Source organism: Cryptomeria japonica, chromosome 4 (genome assembly GCF_030272615.1).
Source record: "Cryptomeria japonica chromosome 4, Sugi_1.0, whole genome shotgun sequence".
Taxonomy (NCBI): domain Eukaryota; kingdom Viridiplantae; phylum Streptophyta; class Pinopsida; order Cupressales; family Cupressaceae; genus Cryptomeria; species Cryptomeria japonica.
In genome coordinates, this window is record NC_081408.1 from 139321655 (window position 1) to 139337628 (window position 15974).

Sequence of the window (15974 nt, forward strand, 5' to 3'; positions counted from 1 at the left end):
ATAATAGCACATTTTTTAATTCTAGTAGCACATACAAAAATTTAAATAGTGCATTGAAGACCTAGATTAGCACATCCATTGCACAATATAGCGCATCCATGACATAGTATATCACGTAGGTAATTTCTTGTAGCGCATATGCATTTTGTTTTAGTGCATACGTCACAAAGAGAAGGGTATTTTCCATCTAACAATCTACAGGTACCTACATACGTTGAAGATTGAAATTATTTGAAAACTACTAATTGTGGTTTTTGCAAGGTATTTTAATTGTATTTAGGAACATAGTTTAATTAGGGGAGTAGTAATTAAACCATTTTTGTTCCACATAGATTCAATAGGTGGTTAAATTTATAGCATGCAAAATTTTGCATCTTTGTTTTCTTAGAGTAGCTACATATAATTTAATTTAGGTGGTTAATAAACAAAATGTTTTCTGTATTTGCAAAAGTGATAGGGGTTATGCTCTTCCCTTAACTAGATGATCAAAAAGCTAGACTCACTTTTCTTTAGATTGTTATTCCCATTAGAGGGCCTACCTCCCAAGTAACCCATAAGGCCAAGTGAAAGGGAACGACCCAAGTGGTAATGAGGCTAAGGCTAAGCCCTTCCAAGCCACTATAAATAAATGTACTTGTGAAGAAACTCATAAGTAACAGGTGTTCATGTATCATACCAATATTTGTCTCCTCAACTGCCCATAGTGGTGAGTAAAACCCGCAAGGGCTAGGAGGGCTCTTTTTATAAGAGAGAAACACCGCATGTATGGCCACTTGAACGGATGACCTTACTAAAAATTGTTGTCATTAGAAGCCTACCTATTCTACTTGTTGACACAGGAGTTGTGATACACACATTCTAAAGATACCTCTCATATACTCCTTAATTTGAGAGAATTTTTTTGGAAATCTTAGGATTTTTAGAAATTCGAAACTTGGTATGCACGAGAAGTGAGTGTCGAGTAAGGGGGAGCCAGTGCTACCAAGTTTCTATCTATACTATTAAGTGAGTTATTCTATTGGAAGAGGTTTTGATAAGTATAGTCCTAGCCAAACCATTTGTTTAGGTTGTACATGCTTCTTCTTTTCTCTTTTTCCTTTTCAAACAAACATTGTGGATTTGTTATGTCTATTATGATTTCTTACCAAGACAGAGAAAATCATCCCTAAAAAATATCAGACAAATCAAAGAATTTAACCAAAAAGTTTAGGAAATGTAGAAACAAAAAACTTAGAGTAGCACATTTACGACCTAGTGTGACACATTTGCAACACAAATTAGCATTTTTGAAGAATCCTTTAGTGCATTCATACCCTAGCATAGCATATTTGAAACATAGAGTAGCACATATAAAGTGTAGAGTGGCACTTTTGTAAACTAGAATGGTGCTTTTGATAACTAGTATAGTGCATTCACTCCATAGAGTAGCGCTTTTTCTCATTATAGTAGTGCATTTGATCAATCCTATAGCACTTTTGTAAACTCTTTTAGCACCTATACTTTAGTGCATCTATGATAGAGGGTACTTCCATACATCTACTGAGAAAATTAAAAACAAATTTGGATACCCTTTTTCATGAAGATCACATTTCAAAAGACACATACTCAGTCCATTGTCAAACTAAAGAGATTTTCCAACAATCCATACTTTTTATACATATTTCATACATACATTTTCAACCTTAGGCAAAAATCAATATTTCTTTAGTGCTTTAAGATCATCAATTCAACTTGGTTAGTTCCCCTATCAGGATTCTATCATCCTTCAACTTTGGAGCTAAAACTAGTGTCGAATCTTGACAAGGTTAGGCACCATCATAGAGATCTATCATCTCCAAATTTGACATACCTTGTATCACTATTTCTCAATAGTTCAAGATTTAATCTTTCAAAAACAAGATCAAAATTGTACTTTAGATACCTTGGTGTTAAGTCTCATTCTTCTAAATCGAAACATTAAGCATTCATCCAACTTCTATACAAACGTTCATCCAACCTTCATACAAACTTCATACCTTAACATAATTTCATTGACACTTCAAGAATCTCGTATGGTTGAAACAAGAAGACAAAGAGCAATCAAGGAAACTATGGAGTTCTTTACAAAAGGGAAACGAAAAGGTCCTAAATTTGATTCAACAGATTTCTTTGGAGAAACTTCAAATCCATTGTATGACAACGATAGTGATTATGAGATCTATAGCGACATAGATGAGGCACATGTTCTTGTGGAAACACAAGATCCTAAATTTCATAAACTTGTTGAAAAAGTGATGTAGAAAGATAGAGAGAAGTATTTTCTTCAACTTGAATAATAAGGTGTTAAAATTCCATCCAACTTTGATCTTTCCAAACTGAAAGCAACAATTGAAAGTGAAACAAATGCCAACATAAATACCAATGACAATATAAATGATGGTATCAATCAAGCCGATGTGAACACAAGAACTAGAAACTAGAAGGATAAAAATCCTCAAGTGAATCCTTTGAGTACACTTGTGCAATAAATTCAAGATCTACAAACACAACTTGCCAAGTTAAAATCAGGATCATCACCCAAACAATATTCACTTGAGGATATATCTCCTTACGAATTTGACAAAAGCTTGGTAATGTTACTACCTTTTCTCCCCAATTTTGAGGTTCCAAAGTTTGACAAGTACAAGGGAAAAGGTGATCTGTGTGACCACATCAGAGAATTTTGTGCACATGCATACAAGTTGCACATAATGAGACTTATTTAATGTGACTCTTTCCTAAGATCTTGGGTGGCATAGCTATAGAGTGGTTCTATCATTTACCACCAAGAATTAAATCATTTGATGAACTGGTGGACAAATTTATCACACAATTCTCTTACAACATGGATGTTTTGGTGTTAGACCTTTGCAATACCAAACAAAAAAATGGAGAATCTTCCACTAGTTTCTTACAAAGGTGGAGACAACTCGTAAGCAAGTGCCCCAATGATATTCTAGAGCAACAAAAGATTGAAATATTCATCCACAATTTGAATGTTGAATTGAGTTCCCAATTGCAACTCCAATGTCCACCTACCTTTGCAAAGGTTATTGACAAAGGCCTCCTTATAGAGAAAGCATTGATAGAGAAAGGACAAATCAAACTCTACAAAATAACATCGGTCCAAGCAACAACAATGACAAATCTAGATTTTGGACTAAGAACAAAAACATTGTGAATGATGGTGTTGTAGATGCACCAAATCTCCACCCAAAACAACCCATCTTTAATTTATCAAGACCATTGAATAATATAAACAATCAAAACAACAACAATGCACCTAAATCTAGAGCTCCATATGCTCCTCGTAGAAAATTTACACCATTGGGCAAACCCCTTGAAATCACTTTGAGGAACAACCTCATAACATTACCCGAAGCGAGAGATTATGAACCAAAGGTCAAACTTGCATGATGGAAAGATTAATATTATTGTGAGTTTCCTAGAAGCAAAGGACATAAAAGCAATCATTGTCAAATTCTTAAAAATACAATTCAAGATTTTATTAACAAGGGTGATATATCAATTGATGGACATAAATCTAATGAAGAACATGTAGCATTCAAGGATCCCCTTCCAAACTATGAAAAGGGAAATCCTCCAAGGTCAGGTAAAAGCAATGTCAATTAAACAAATGCATCTTATGACTATGTCATCAATCACATATCTAAAAGTGATTCATATACAAATGTGATTACCATAAACAACAAACCTGATTGTAATGTGAATACACATTGAGGCAAAGTCACCCTTCAAGGAGTCCTACCTAAGCCATCTTTCATGACTAATCAATATAATGTCCTAGATTGAAACTTTAAAAGATACCAGCTCACATATCTATCCTAGAGCTTCTACGTTTATCGCCAGCCCATAAAGAAATTTTGGAGAAAGCTCTACAAGAAACCAATGTATCCCCAAACCTTGATCTCGCACAGTTTCAGGCCATGATGGGACACCTTACCACTACGCATTTCCTATATTTCACCAAACATGATCATATTTTCATAAATCAACCTCACAATGTGCCCCTTCATATATAAGTACTTGTACATAAACATAGAATCAAATGTATCCTTATAGATGCAGGGGTTGGTTTAAATATTTACTTTCAAATTAGTCCTTGCATTGAGGTTTTCCAAAAATGTCATGGATCCAAAGAAGAAGATCACTATTAAGGCTTATGAAGAAGAAGAAAGAGCATCCAAAGGATTAGTTGTTTTGCCTCTCAGAGTGGGACAAGTGGAAAAAGATGTGGTTTGCTAGGTGCTTGACCTTGAATTGGCTTATAATATACTTCTTGGATGACCTTGGATACATGCAATGCAAGCAGTCTCGTCTACATACCATCAATGTCTGAAGTTTCCATATAATGGCCAGGAGATAACTATCCAAGGAGATCCCAATTCTTTTTCGTATTGCAATACCATCAAACCAAAATTTGAAGTAATTATCCAAAATAACCATGCAGCTTCACCTCCCACTTTACAAATAGTCCCAACTTCAATCCCATCAACATCTAAAGTTGTTGAACCAAAGCTTAAACTTAAAGATCAAGGTATGGGAGAATACTCTATTGAGAAAACCTTTTGTATTTCACAGCTACCTCCTTCACCTAGATCTTATGGCAAACCATCTTTGGGTGGCAAACAACAATCCTTGTATTCTAAGAGGCAATCTAGAGATACTTTTATCAGATGGGGAACTCTATCAGATGAAACTGATGAAAAGGATATCAAAGAATGGTTATATGAAGAGGAAGAAGATAAATTGAACACATCAGAATCAGAGATACAAATACCTCTTGAACAATATGGTAAAGGCTTCATTATAATGAAAAAGATGGGATATGATAGCCATGGTCCCATTGGATTAAGAAAACAAGGAATCGTTGAACCAATATAACCTGTTTTCGTACCTACAAAAGAAACAAAATGATTGGGATACAAAGGAGATATTGAGGAAGCTGCCGATAATTTATACTAGAAGATTCATGAATTGCAAGAGGATAGTGAGACCAATTCTCATGAATGGGAGGGACTTTATGAAGTATCTACCAAAGACAAGCAGATAGATGTGATTTATTCTTACCAATTTACTAAAAATTATGATGAGGGACAAATTCTAGGGTCTAGACCACTAGAGAAAGACACAAAATATCGAAAGTGACTCTTACAAGGAGGGTCGAATAACAGACATAATAGACAACAATGAAGTGATTATCGATCTTGACCTTGAAGGTATCATAATAAACCTTGAGAACCTCTATCTTAATCATCATATCGTTTGATACCAATAGCCCCGATGATCCCTTACCTCTTGTACATCCCGAACTCATAGATTGGGGACAAGAAACCACACTTGAACTTGAAACCTTTTGCAATGATAGTTCTATAATTAATTACTTGAATCCTTAGGATCGTTCATATGTGGGAGGTTATGACACGTGCTCAGCTTATCAACTCAACAATGCAAATTCTTTTGGAGAAAATGCCAAGCCTTCCAGCCATAAAATGTGAAAATAAATAATAGATCTAATGGTGAAAACTACAATGTGGCAGTATTAGATCTTGAAAAAGTAAAAACAAAAGATGCATCCAATGGTGAAAACCTCCTTGAGGTGCCAAAGGATGGGAGGCTTGACTTTCCTCCCCAACCAAAATATCAGGAAATGTCTTCAGTAATCATTGAGCCTACAATACTTGTCAATATTGGAACCGAAGAGAATTCTAGGATCCTTCATCTTGCAACATATTTATCAACACAAGAATAAGAAAACTTCATTAGATTCTTCAAAGAGAAACAAATTATTTTTTCTTAGTCTTATGCAGATATCCTAGGCTTGTATCCAAATCTTATAATGCATCATTTATCAATAACTCTAGGCAACAAGCCAATGAAACAAAAGTTAAGAAAGATGCATCCACATATTGCCCTTTTAGTTAAAGCATAATTGAAGAAGTTGTTAGATGTGGGATCTATCAAATCAATTGACAATGCCGAGTGGATATCAAATATAGTGCCTATTTCAAAACTAGACAAAACAATCAGAGTGTGTACAAACTTTAGAGATCTAAATAAAGCATGGCCAAAAGATGATTTTCCTTTGCCCAACATTGATATTGAATTGTGGATTTGACTATGGGACATGCTATGCTATCATTAATGGATGGATTCTCTAGTTATAATCAAATAAGGATAGCGCCAGAAGATCAAGACAAAATAGCTTTCATCTATCCTTGGGGTATATACTGCTAGAACGTCATGTCGTTTAGTTTAAAGAATGCGGGAGCAATGACTACCATCTTCCTCAACATGATGCATACTTTTATGGAAGATTATGTAGATGATATCTTGGGCAAGTCATTCACTAGAGAAGAGCATTTGAACATATTAGATAAGATCTTTTAGTGCATGGAGAAGTTCAATGTCCTCTTAAATCCAAAGAAGTGTGTGTTCAGAGTCACATCTAGCAAGCTTCTAGGATATATAGTTTTTGTAGATGGAATAGTAGTAAACCCTAGGAAAGTTAAAGTGATCATGAAAATGCCACCACCTAAGAACATCAATCAGTTAATATCACTCCAAGACAAGTTACAGTCCATTCCCAGGTTCATCTCTCAGTTGGCAGACAAATGTCATCCTTTTGCTCATTTATTGCACAAAAATGTATCTTTTAAGTGGGATGACAAGTGTGAAGAAGCATTTCAAATGATAAAAGAATATCTAATGAGTCCTCCAATATTGATGCCACCTATGAAGGAAAACCACTTTTTTTTTACATATCAGCTACACAAGCATCTCTTGGTGTTCTCCTAACACAAGAAAACATTGAAGGAAAAGAAAGAGCAATTTATTAGGACTCTCGTTGGCTATGAACTAAACTATGTACACCAGTTGAGCGAGCATGTTTGTTGTGGTTTTTGCATCACAAAAATTGTGCCATTATATATGTTAACTCACCCAATCAAACTTGTAGCCAAGATAGATCCTTTAAAGTACTTGCTCAACAAAGCATATCTAACAAGTAGATTAGCAAAATGGGTTCTAATCCTTAGCGAATTTGATATACAATATGTGGATCAAAAATCTATATAAGGTCAAGCGATTACAGATCAGTTGGTAGAGGCACCTTTAGTTGATTATCATCCATTGCATTCAGAATTTCCAAACGAATCAATCCTTAATATTATAAATCAAATATGGAAACTCTACTTTGACGGGTCTTATACTCAGCATGGATCAGGAGTTGGCATTCTTTTTGTAACTCCTCAAGGAGATACAATACCCAAATCTTATAGATTGTTGTTCCCTTAAACTAACAATATGGTTGAGTATGAGCCACTCGTGACTAGAATTAAGATGGTAGTAGAGTGGAAAATCATAGAACTAAATATTTATGGAGATTCTCAACTAGTCATTAACCAAGTGAATGACGAATATCAAACTAAGGATGAAAAGTTGATGACATACAAGTGTATGGTAGATGACCTCAAAAAGTATTTTTTCCTAATTCACTTTGAACAAGTGCCAAGATTGGAGAACATAGCAACTAATGCCATGGCAACCATTGCCTCTCTTCTAGAGATTCTAGAAAAGCAAGCACAATGTGAATTCTTGGTAGAGCAATTGTCTACACCTACATATGAGGATCCTAAATCTCGAGTTATTTGTCATTTGGTTACACTTGATTCTCTCTTATATGGTGACATATATACCTGTCTAAAAGATAATACCCTATCACCTAGTTTATCCAATAATCAAAAGAGAACCTTCATTCACAAAGCCTCTCGCTACACCATAATTGCTGACACCCTACATCAATGAGGTCTTGACAGTACTCTCCTCAGGTGTTTGGAACATGACAAATATCAAATCACCTTAAGATAAGTTCATGAAGGTATTTGTGAGACTCACTCTAGTGGTCCTACCTTGGCTAAGAAACTCATTCGTGCAGGATACTATTGGCCAAGTATGGAGACAAATGTACACCACTTTGTCAGAAAATGTAAGAAGTGTCAAATTCATGGTGATTTGATACATGCACCAACACAAGAGTTGCAACCTTTAGCAACTCCATTGCCCTTTTGTCAATGGGGACTCGACCTCGTGGGTAAGATCCATTCACCTTCTTCCAATAGCCATAAGTTCATCACAACCGTCAGTGAGTATTTTACAAAGTGGATCGAAGTCGTCCCTCTCACTACTGTCACGGGAAAATAAATCTCCTCCTTTATCCTAAATTATATCATTTGCCACTATGAAATCCCTCTATCCATTATCACTGACAATGGACGACCTTTTAAAAATCAGGATGTAAAAGAGCTCTATGACAAGTTCCATATCCAACACCGTTTCTCTACACCTTACTACCCGCAAGGCAACGACCAAGTTGAGGCTCCCAGCAAAGCAATTCTGAAAATATTAAAGAAAATAATCAATGAAATCGTGGAACCTTGCTTTATGGGCTTATAGAATAAGTGTCAGTACACCCACTAGTGCAACACCCTACTCTCTTGTCTACAGATTTGTAGCTCTCTTGCCCTTAGAGGTCGAGTTGCCATCTCTTCGAATTTCACTGAAGGGCTTGATACTAGATGAGGATTATTGTGTTTCTAGGTTGCAAGAATTAGAGTTGTTGGATGAGCAGCGATAGAAGGCTTTCAATCATCTAAAGGCCTTATCAACAACGTATGTCTAAGAGCTATAATCACAAAGTCAAGCCTCGTGTTTTTCAAGTTGGTGATCTTGTGCTCAAGGAGAACTCTCGAAATTAACAAGATCGAGAGAAGAAGGGGAAATTTGAGCCCAACTGACTAGGTCCCTATGTCTATGTTATTGTGGTTGCTTATAGATCAAGGGCCTATCAATTATCCAATCAACAATATGCATCTTCGTAAATTTTATACTTGAACTTTTCAAAATCCCTAATACAAAGAAGGAGGGAAAAAAAAAAACAAGAAAAAGAAAAAGAAAGAACTAAAACAATTTAAAATATCAAAAAATAAAAAATAATAATAATAAATCATTATAATCAGAAAAAATGTAATAAAAACAAGTAGTGAAAACTTGATGATGACAGACTAGTATTATTTAAATTTGGTTTTTGAACAAACTGGGTGACATTCACACACAATGAACTGCGATTGCTGGGTAAAGTTTAAGTAATCACCTTTGCATTGAACGGGAATGCTGCTTGATGTTTAAATTGGCACAAGAAGTCTCAAGCCCCACGCACGTTGAATTGAATTAATCACAAATATTTCCTCTGAAAATTTGCTTCAAGTCTGGGATACATAAGGAATATTTCTTATTTCTCGTTTCCCATGGTACTTTGCCCGGAACATCTGCAACCACATGAATATCATTCAGCTCTAAAAATGTTTTAGTTTATAATACATGGGGTAAGACCTTAAGATCTTTGGTTTGAGAATGTCAGAACAAGTGCATTCTTTGAAGCAGAAAAAGAATCAAACCTGACAATTGGACATCTTCAAACATAAAGATGAAGTCAAAGCACCAAATCTGAAACAGACCAGGATCTGAAACAAAACCTCTAGAAATTTAAGCAGCTTATTGGAAAGATTTCAGTAAAATAAAGTTAATATTCTGTAAATTATTCTGAATTCATAAATATAATATAAATCATATTAAATTTGCTGTGCAGCTTTGCATGTTGTGTAATGACATAATTAGCAGTCAAGATTATAAGAGCTATTAATGAAGCACCGAGATTTTAATCATATGGCCCTACACCTTGAACACGTTTATTCTAGCTCCAAAACAACAATACGAATTGATTTATCCCCTGTTCACCCCTAATAACTTGTATAATTATTTTTTTTAATGGAAATTAGATATCATGTCCTCGTCAACAAAAGAAAGCCCCCCCACACAAACAAAAATAAATAAGTAATTGGGGATATCAGAAGATCGTTTCCAAAGTTAAACTGGGGTGACATTTTTACATGTTGACAGTTGAAAGGGTGGCTTACATGTTGACAGTTGAAAGGGTGGCGATTATAAGAGCCATTAATGAAGCACCGAGATTTTAATCATATGGCCCTACACCTTGAACACGTTTATTCTAGCTCCAAAACAACAATACGAATTGATTTATCCCCTGTTCACCCCTAATAACTTGTATAATTATTTTTTTAAATGGAAATTAGATATCATGTCCTCGTCAACAAAAAAAAGCCCCCCCACACAAACAAAAATAAATAAGTAATTGGGGATATCAGAAGATCGTTTCCAAAGTTAAACTGGGGTGACATTTTTTACATGTTGACAGTTGAAAGGGTGGCATTCTACATGTTGGCTCGCTGCAAAAGTTATTAAGCTGGGACTAATAAAGAGAATGTATTGATTACTTGCAAGGAATGTGAAGTCTCTTGAAGCTTCTGCTCTGAGAAATCAAGGGAATCCAAAATAAAATTTGTAATGATAGTGCCTAACAATCACTTGGGATTCACATGAGATGAATATCACCAAAGGTCAATTAAAAGATGTTCAGATTCTGTTGATGAAAAGTTTAGTATATGGTTCCTGAAATATAAGATCAATTAATAAACTCAATATACATAAATCCATTTCATACTATTAAGAAAGCTCCAGCATAATTCAGTATGTAGTACTTGCAAGAGACAATATCACCAAAGGTCAATTAAAAGATGTTCAAATTCTGTTGACGAAAATTTTAGCATATGGTTTTTGAAATATAAGATTAATCAATAACTTCATCAGATTTTGTCATATAAGATTAATCAATAACTTCATCAGATTTTGTCAAAAGACATTTAGTGTAATGTCAAAGTTCATGATGTAGACAATACCAAAAAACTTCATCAGACTCAGTATGCACTCTGATATAGCAGCCTTAACAGTATTAAGATGGTTTAAGTCCATCTGATTAAAATTCTACTTGCTCCAAAAAGTCCTGCGAAAGACTATTACTGCATCTGATGGAATCCCCGGATCTTTTCACTCTGTAGGCTTGAAAATTGGTAGGGCCTGTGAGAAGCTAGGAGGCAGAGGATTGATCCCGTTGTATCAAGCCTCTTGGAATTGGGTCAATCGCAATTATTTCTACTGAAATTACTGTCTATAATTCTTTCAAACTGAAATAAACAAGGAACATTTCTTTCTAAAAGTATTAAATTATTCTACTTCCCATGTTACCGAATTCCGCCTGCTGGAAACAAAACCAATAAAAATTTAAGCTGTTTTTGAGAGAGATTGCAAGGAAATAAAGTTAACTAAAGTTAATAGTCTGCTAAAAAAAAATTTTGATCAGCAGAGCCAGATTTATATTAATTATGCATAATTACAATAATAGTCTGTAAATTATTGTTAAGTAATAGATAGAGCTATTTGATGAAAAATAAAAGATGTAATTACATGAATTTTGTCATTAATGGAAGAATTAGCATTTGAGATCGGAACAGCGATTATTGCAGCTTCACGTGTAGTGTAATGAGAGAGTTAGCATTTGAAATCGCAAAAGCCATTAATGCAGCACTGCGATGCCAACCATATGTTGTTCCACCTTATTCCCAATTAACTGCTAAGAACTTACACAAAAAAATTTAAATATTTTTTTTTATGGGAATTCGATTTCACAAACAATAACAAGGTATGAAAAAAAATCCTTCATGCAATTTCCCTTCAACCAAAGAATGCCCCAAAAAAATTGGAAAATTAAAAAGCTATCTATTTCCAAGTTAAAATTTGGACACGCATCTGTTTTTGAAGTTAAAACTTCGACATAAACATTAAATTATATGGACATACATTACAAACTATTTCATTTAGTTGTCCCCCTCAACCAAAGAATGTCCCCAAATAAACTATGGGTACTGAAAGATTACTACAACAATATATACCTAGATATCTTTCCTACAGTTCCCCTTCAACCAAAGAATTTTATTCCCCTTCAACGAAAGAATGCCCCCACTATACTTTGACATAGACATTACAAGCTAAAACTTCGACATATTAAAAATTACAAGACCAAAATATACCTTACTCTCTTACATACAGTTTCACCCTCAACCAAAGATGACCCAAATAAATTGCTGATACAGGGAGACTGTTTCTAAAGATATAACATTACAAATTTACATGGTTGATTTAGCATAAGTGAAAACTGCAGTATGCTATATATACAGGGACGGATAAAGAGACCATAGTGATTTACTTACAAGGTCGTGAACCTGCTTGGAACTTCTGCTTTGTGAAATTGATAAGCCAATCCAAAGTAAATTGCGGTTCCACGATTTCAACTCTAAGATAAGGAATAAATAATGCCTTAACTGGCAACCAAAGGTCAATCATCAAGCCAATCCAAAGTAAATTGCGGTTCCACGATTTCAACTCTAAGATCAGGGATAAAAGAGGCCTTAACTTGCAACCACAGGTGCCCAATCTTTTCATCACAGATGACAAGTTTCAGAGAGCTTAGTTCACAAACACTTCTAGGCAACCTCCTCAAGCGAGAACACTCTCTCATATCAAAAATTTTCAATTGCTTGAGTTGACCTATTTCCTCTGGAAGCTCTTTCAAGCCCTCACACAGTGAAATGTCTAGAAATTCCAGCTGCCCAAGTTTTCCAATTGATGCCGGAATCTCTTTCACGCCTGGTAATGCTGATAGTCTCAGCATTCTTAGAGAGCTCAGGTTTCCGAGATCACATGGTAACTTTTCAACTAGATGGCAGTTAGTAATAGACCATATCTGAGCAGAGGGCATACAACAAATGTCTGCGGGCCATTCATCCAAATCACTGCAGTGGTCGAGGTTAAACTCTTGTAGGTTGGTGTTGCTGAATGTGGAAATATTTCCAAACCCTTGACAAAGGCTTAGAGATAGTTTTTCTAGTTTTTGTATTGCTTTAATCTGTTCTAAAACAGTGGGTGCATCTAACTTCTCCAAGCGAACACTCCTGAGCTCAGTGAGTGAAGATAACGCATCTAAACCTTCTACTGTGGCCCTCTTCGACTTCAAATTACACAACATTACAAATTTTAGTTTTTTCATTGTTTTAACTGGTGGTAGAAAGTACTTGCTCGCAGAGAAGTGTAACACCAGAACCTCTGCCTCTGGAAAATCCATCTTACAACATTGATTCTCCACCATAGAGCCTGCATAAGATCAATCACACATGCAATTGAATTAGAACATTTTAAGCGGCCAGGGATCCTAGAAGTTCACTTAAAGAATGAATATCAAAGTTACTGCTATCACAATAGTATCATTATTCATGATGAAGAAACAACAAAGGCTAAAACATTTTAATATTCAGTATAGCCTGTACACTTTGCCACTAATAAGTGTGAATATTTTTGGTGGAATAACCTACCTGTGTGAATAGAAACAACTTGAGCATTAAATGGTCTATCATTAAGCATCTCCCCCCACTCCCCTGGCAAGCTCAGCTCTTTCCTGGGCATGAATAATCTCTTCCTATGGACTATACTGTCCTGTCTTCCCAAATATATGGCCAAATCTCGCATTACATCATGCTGTGAAAAGTACAGCTCAGAGGCATTTGCATAAGAGATCGTTGATTGGCTTCTAATAATTAAACACACAATATCAGCCTAATGTTTTAGAAAAGAAAATGATAGGAATAAATTTAATATATATAAGAAGGATAGGGTAATACCCTGGGGTGCTGGCTAAATTCAAGAGACTTTTCCTTGCAAACTCCAACATCATCATAAAGGCATCTTGCCACTCCAGCTTCCGAACATAAACCCAAATGTCCAGCAATGCATTAGCACAGGTTTTCTTGTTCTCTGGAAATAAGGCCAAATCTAAGAAGCATTCCCTCCCAACATCATCCAAGAAATTAATACTGGTTTCCAAGCATCTAAAAAGCCCTTCTTCGTGATCACTGGATATGGATTCCCCCAGGGATAGCTTATTCTTTGCATTCAACCAGGTCGCATGAGGTTCCCCATTCAGAGAGCTCCCAATCACCTTCAGAGCAAGGGGTAAGCCCTTACATTCAGCTTGCACCTGCCATTCAAAATATTGAAATTTTTATTAATGTCCAAAGAAAGTTCTGTGGAAGATGAAACTATTATACAATTTCAGCCATATTTTTGTGATTTAACTGCTTTCGACTGCAGAATCATTTAAATGACTTCTTTCGAATACTAGTCTACTAGAACATTCAATGACTGCAGGTCATTAAAGAAAAAACACAAATTAGCATATAATTCATTTTACTTTTGTTGTAGGCCTTATTTAATTCGATAAGGAACTTTGGACTTATTCAATTTCTTTATTTTAGTTAAGAAAAGACTATACCTCCATGACTAGATTTACATCTGCGTTACTTGGAATTGATGTCTGTCCAAAAGCCGAGAAGCAGAACAGCGAGAGAGCATCCTCGTGGCCCAGCAATGGCAACTGATACAGTCCAGTATAGGAGTTTTGTGGGACGATAGAACTGTCTCTGGTTGTGATAACAGTCTTGTACCCTGGCGCTTCAAGTAGTAATTCCTTCAAATGAACCCTGGACCAGACGTCATCCAATATCATCAGAATTCGCTTAGATTGACTAGAAAGCTGCTGATTCAGCTGGATGCGTGCATCCTCTACATTCTGAAACTCGGGCTTCTTCCTTCCAACAATCTTCTCCCACATCGTCTCTATAATTCCCTTAAGATTTGGGGACTGCGAAACTGTGATGAAATGTACATTCTCAAAATAATCTGATGTCCACAGAAAAGACCAATTATTTTTTCACTGTAAAAGAATTGTTCAATCCTAGGACAGAGTATCAAGAAGAAAAATAATTTTTGGTCTAATCAAAACCTTTCTAGTACTGCAAAGCCATTTCCAATGATATGGACCTAAAGAAAATGTGGCTTCCCCATAAAAGATTAAAACATTAACTAAGAAATCTTACCTTTGATATGGGGATCATTACAAATAGCCAAGGCCAAAGTCGTTTTCCCACCACCCCCCATACAATGCACCCCAACGACAGACACCTCGCTTTGGAATAGAAGCTCCTTCAAATCCCCAACAGGCTTCTCCAATCCCGCATAAAACCGAGATTTCACAGGAACATTACTAAGATAAGAGCATTTGTTAGACTCTTCCATTTCAGTACTTTGACACAGATTACCTAAACTCATTTGCTGTTGAATCATGGTATTCAGTGTACGACTTAAATCTGGAGGCTTTAATTCCTTGTATAGATCTTTCAAGACTGCCATAAGATTTCTAGCATCTGACTCAACGTGTGCTGGGATAGAGTTCATGATCCCATCGATCTCCTCTTCTAGCTTGAGTATCTGTGAAGCATAGCTACACCTACGAAATACATTGAAAGCGCTAATGCTCTCACAATATTTCACCAGCTCTGCGCCCCTAATAAGTGTGCTTACAAACTGGTGAATGGGAGGGTTTTGCTGATCCTTGGGCAGTTGCAGGTCAGATACACAAAGTTGTTGGATAGCTGGGATAAGGGATTTTAGCAGGGCATCGGCTCTGGTACACACAACCTTGTTATTGAAACTCTCCATTCTCTGTATTGCTAATATAAAAATTCAGTTAAAGATTTCACAAAATATATAAGAACTTGGTAACTCGAGGAATTTACACAAAAATATATAAGAACTCAGTAGCTCTCGAAATTTCAAACTTGTAGATATGTATTGCTGTCTCTTGTTGAGAAGCTATGGGGCATGAGTGTCACTTAGTGCGAAGGTAACGGCAAATCGACAACGGTATTATGCTCGTTCAACGGCTACCTGCCGCGGAAATAGCCGTTGGTTTTGTACTTAAATTGTGTCAATGAGAACTTGACTAGTATTTGACTTATGTTAACCGGATAAGAGAATAAATAGTTTCTTTATGAGATATTGTGTGTCAAATTTGTATCGAGAAGTGAGCAGCACAACACCAAGGATTCTTGCTAATGAAAAGACTATTTGTG

At 35.7% G+C, this 15974-nt stretch overlaps 1 protein-coding gene across 1 annotated transcript; it reads right to left on the reverse strand.

The window, feature by feature from the left end:
- Nucleotides 1-11928: 11928 nt before the first annotated feature.
- LOC131875421 (putative disease resistance protein At5g47280) lies at nt 11929-15684 on the reverse strand. The gene is made up of 5 exons (XM_059219636.1): nt 14940-15684; nt 14336-14742; nt 13686-14041; nt 13380-13594; nt 11929-13161 (listed from the first exon to the last, which is right to left on the reverse strand). Exons 1-5 carry the CDS (start codon nt 15559-15561, stop codon nt 12347-12349), a joined length of 2415 nt encoding a protein of 804 aa, XP_059075619.1. The 5' UTR covers nt 15562-15684; the 3' UTR covers nt 11929-12346.
- Nucleotides 15685-15974: the final 290 nt, after the last annotated feature.